Source organism: Penaeus vannamei, chromosome 4 (genome assembly GCF_042767895.1).
Source record: "Penaeus vannamei isolate JL-2024 chromosome 4, ASM4276789v1, whole genome shotgun sequence".
Taxonomy (NCBI): Eukaryota; Metazoa; Arthropoda; class Malacostraca; order Decapoda; family Penaeidae; genus Penaeus; species Penaeus vannamei.
The window spans coordinates 7,468,554-7,473,553 of NC_091552.1; the positions used below are offsets into that span (position 1 = coordinate 7,468,554).

The window sequence follows — 5,000 nt, forward strand, 5'->3', positions numbered from 1 at the left end:
ATTATCATCACTGTGGTCATTATCATTATTATTATTATTATCATCATTATTATCACCATCATCATCATTATCATCATTATTAATGTTGTTATTATTGTTGGTATTATTATTAATATCGCCATCATCATTATTATAATTGTTTTTTATTATTGTTATTATTATTGTAATTATTGTTATCATTATTATTATTGTTATTATTATTATCATTATTATTATTATTAACATTATCATCATTCTTATTATCATTGTTATAGATATTGTTAATATCATTATTGTTTTGATTATTGTTATTCTTATCATTATGAATATTATCACTGAAATTATTATTATTATTGTCATTAGAATTTTTATTGTTGTTATCATTACAATTACTATCATAGACATTTTAATAAATATTGTCATTGTTATTGTTAACATTCTTATCCTTAATATTACTATTATTATTATCATTATTGTAATTACCCTTATTATTATCATTATTGTTATTACCATTATTATTATCATTATTGTTATTACCATTATTATTATCAGTATTGTTATTACCATTATTATTATCATTATTGTTATTACCATTATTATTATCAGTATTGTTATCAATATTGTTATTATCATTACTATTATCAATATCATAGATTTTATCATAATTATTGCTGGTATTATTATTATTGTTATTAATATTGTTATCATTATTGTAATTTTATTGTTTTTATAATTATAGTTGTTACTGTTATTAATACTAGTACTCTTATTATTACTATCGTCATTTGTATTATGATTATTATTATTATCATTTCTGTCATCTTTATTGTTACAATTATTATTGTTGTTATTAATAAATTGATCTATTGTTATTATCATCTTTATCATTGTTATTATAATAATTATTATTCATTTTATCCCGCTGATATAATGAATAAGAATTATTTAGCAATAAAAGAAAGTGATACATTTAAAACTAAATTTGGCTGTGCGACATTTTTTTCCATGGGAAATATTACTATTATTTATTGTCGTGTAGGGATAGATTTTTATGTTCACGGCGAAAATTGATTTTGGGTCCATCCTTTCTGAAGATTTTAGTTTCAATTTCATTTTTCGTGACTAAATATAAAAAAAGATTATCTTGTTTCGCTTTATAAAAACAAATAACTTGGAAGATGGTGATGAGTCATTCTTCGCGCCTTTACGAATGCATTTATTAGATAGTTTGAGTCTATGTAATTCATTCCATTTCTTGATGATATATAAGGACTATATGCCGTTAAGTATGATAAATTTCGTGTAATGAAAAAATGCAGTGACACGGCAATAACTGCATAATATTTGTTTAAAAGTATCGATTTTTTTCTTGAACTTTGCATTGAGCAAAAACAAAGTGGTAATAATGCAAGTAAATGTATCCCCTATTTCAGGAGCCATGGTGATATTAATGAGTATATTTTGGCCACTGGACATCATTCAAACAAGGGCGTGTCAAAAATCGGCTGTGTTATAAGAGGATGTCATTCATTGTTGCTGAGAGATGGATGTACTCGATGACTCAACGATCCATCTTTGCATTCCAAAATTTAAGATGACAATGTGTTTTTTATTCAATAGCGTAATAAACTATTTGTATTTTATGCAATAATTGTGTGCTATGTAAACTTTTTCGAATGTGCAGATAATAATGAGGGATTTTCCGTTTAAACTATAATTTCCGAAATAAAACTATTATTCGTAAATGGAAAATTGATACATACAATCACCCTTATATCTATCAAATAATGTTTCTTTTTCGTATATTTTATCATTATTTTTCATGTTCCTCGAATCTAAGGCTTTTGTTGCCAGATTCGCTACCCGGCCGAACATTTTTATCGGAAAAAACACCGCTGGTCTGACCGAGGCCAATATCGGACTGCGAGAGAGAAACAAATGCGCATCGCTCGGATCCGCTTCGTCGTCTTAGACTCCGAGTCTGCAACCGCCTCGGGAGAACATGCTTTTTGTGGATTTGCCGACCTTGTGTGCGCCATCTATAAAAGTTCATAGGTAAACAAATCAGACAAATTCTCTATCTATACGTTCACTTATTTGTGAAGTAAGGTGAGATTCTGGGGAAAATGTATGTGAAAAATCATGGAAAAACCTCTAGCCCAGTGCTAATGCGTTGCCATCGCGGCCAAGTACTGGTAAACTGCCATGGACCCACGAAAAGCGGAGCAGTTGTCTGCGAGGCGAGTTTCAGTGAACTAATTCCGTGTAGCCAGCGGGGCAATTAGGCTAGGTCTGTGAATCCCTAAAATTCAATATGGCATCCAATATGAGTGATCATAGCAATCAAAGAATGGATAAATCACGTACTACTAACAATGTGATAAACCTCACCACCAGTGAAACGTTGAGGCTCGATGGAGACCGGACAAACTTGCACCTGCAGGCTGGGGGTGGTGGTGTACCCCAGGGTTCCAAAGAAGAAAAACTCATCATTTCAAATTACCAGTATCATTTCCCCGGTTTAAAGTAATGATGGTGGTGAAGATATTCTGATAACAGAAGATATTTCTGACATCATGGATAGCTCTAAGGGTCCTGACTTGGACCAGGAGGCCCACCCTTCCCCTGAAGATTACTCAAAGTCTGAGGAAGTGTTCTTCGGGCCGGCACCAGTGATTCCTCGACTCCCAGTACGGCATTACTGCGTTGGTACAGCAGACGGGTTCTGGGGGTGTAATGACGGCCAGGTTACCTCAGGGAGTCACTGTCAATGCCCGGAAGGTGGCATTGCTTTAGAAAAAAGGCTGATGGTGAATCGGATGATGTCGACCATTGGCAAAATAGGTTTTAAAAATTTTTAAAATAGATTCCCAATGAACCTTTTAAACGTGGAAGATGGATCTGTTTGGATTTCATGGACTCTCCTGCAGTAAGTGCAGCTAATAGTCAAAAGAAAGATGATTCTAATGTGGTTGTTAATAGTGTTGGCCAGAAGGAGCCAGATGTTGGGGATAATCAGCCACAGACGGTTGTTCAGTTAACTGTACCACTGCAACAACAGACCCATACAGGACAAGCTCAGTCTCACTCTGTGCCTGCTCAGTTCAGGTACCTCATTCTTCCCAGGCATCCCCGCCTATGGTACCATCACAACCAGCTCAGAGCAGCGGGGTTCCCATGCAGTCTACACAACATATCTCTGGTTCAGCTGCCCCTCAGGGCCAAAGTACCAATATACACCGCAAAGTGCCCAAATGCAAGGACAGTTGCAGCCGCCCATGTCCCAGGGTTACCAGACTACAAGCCAGACTCCTCAGGGTCAGTTCATCCCTCTCCTTCTGCTCAGACACCCCCACAAGCCCAGACTACATTGCAACAGCCCCAGATGCAACAGTCAAGCCTCCCACCACAAACCTTACAGCAGTCTACATCCCAGCCTAATGTACAGCCTACCATGCAAGCTCCCCAAAACATCCCTTCAGCCTGGGCTGTATCTCAGGCAACTATGCAACAGGGCATGGTGCCTGGGAGCTCTCATGCTCAGCAACCGCAGCACCAGCCTGTGCAACCACAGTCCAGTATGCCACAACCCTCCATGAACACTCAGAGTATTCCACAGCAAGGGATTCCAGGCCAAAAATGTCACCATTCCACAAGTGTTCCTCAGACAACTGTGATGGGTCAGCCAGGTATCCCAACACAATCCCTTCAGCCAACTGTAATCAGTAGCCTCCCAACACAGGGTGTCAGTATGGGCCAGCCTGTTGTGACTCACCCGGGTTCCTCCACAGCCTGTGATGAGCCAGCCTCAACCCGGGGGGTGGCAAACAAACCCATCCACCACAGAGTGTGCCTCCACAAACATTAGGTCAGTCTGCAGTGGTCCAAAGTGGGCCATCGCCACAGCAAATCAGCCAGGGTATAACCGAAAACTATCCCTGGGGCGCAACAGATAAAAGGTGCCTAGTTCACAGCAGATGCCTACAACACAAATGAGCAGTAATATAGGTCAAGCAGGAATTATTAATCAAGCAACAATGGGAACACCTCAGCAAATAGCAGCAGGAGCTCCTCAACCAAGTGCCCAAACCTCACAGGCCCCACCAGTTAGCCATGGCTCTCACCCAGGCACAGGTGCTGCCCACACCTGCCACTACCCCAGCTCAACCCCAGTCTCATCTCAGTATGGGGGCTTCTGGTGTGAAACCAACATCTGTGGACCAGCCACCTCACAACAGCAGCCCCAGCCACCTACAAATTTAGATGGCATTCCTGCAGTTCAACCCACTGATGATGCCTCCAATGCTACGCCTCCAGCCCCTGGACAACCAGATGACTCAGAAAGGTAAGAATGTGGTAATGCTATTCTTGAAACATGCAGCGATCTGAGATGGGAAATCTAAAACCTCAATGTAAAACCCATTGTGATTCAAGTGTCTGCTATCTTCTGAGTGAATGGTGCTCTGGCAAGGCCAAAAAACTCCACCACTATATTCATTCAAGATAGAGCTTGTAGTCCTCCAGGCTGTCTATTATGAAATAGATGATATGTCAAACATTCTTCCAGAATTTATGTAGAGAAAGTTTATTGTAATCAGTTGTCTTAGTTTTAGCATGAAAGTCACAAAAGGGCCCTGCATTCATATGAGTTACTGTGGGTGTCTCAGTAGTATTAGTAAAAAAAAAAAAAAAAAAAGGATAGTCATAAATATTTTTTAAAATATGATGCTGGTCATATATTGTTATGTTGAGATCTTCTTTTCCCAAACTTGTTACTTTCAGACTTTGAGGAAAATTGTTATCTTTACTTTTAATAGTTTGACATATCTTTGTGTCTGGTGAATTTTAGCATCAGTGTTAGGTAATTTTAGTGTTCAAGTGATATCTAAAACTCCTCAGAATCATTATGAAAAAAACTTTCATTCTAGATTAGAATTTAATGGATTTTTTAAATACCTACATAATGTAAGAAAAGTGATTTCACTTTAATCTAGATTTCTATTAATAGCAAAGTGGCTTGG

General features: G+C 37.8%; 1 protein-coding gene across 1 annotated transcript in view; it reads left to right on the plus strand.

Annotated features, from left to right (window-relative positions):
- The first annotated feature begins 2,278 nt into the window (after positions 1-2,278).
- LOC113811710 (TSC22 domain family protein 1) overlaps positions 2,279-5,000 on the plus strand; it is a 281,844-nt gene continuing 279,122 nt past the window's right edge. Inside the window, 9 exon segments of the mRNA XM_070121335.1 lie at positions 2,279-2,445; positions 2,447-2,659; positions 2,661-2,752; positions 2,755-2,774; positions 2,777-3,205; positions 3,237-3,294; positions 3,297-3,828; positions 4,077-4,201; positions 4,204-4,324. Of these exon segments, the coding sequence (XP_069977436.1) occupies positions 2,294-2,445; positions 2,447-2,659; positions 2,661-2,752; positions 2,755-2,774; positions 2,777-3,205; positions 3,237-3,294; positions 3,297-3,828; positions 4,077-4,201; positions 4,204-4,324 (1,742 nt within the window). The 5' untranslated portion in view covers positions 2,279-2,293.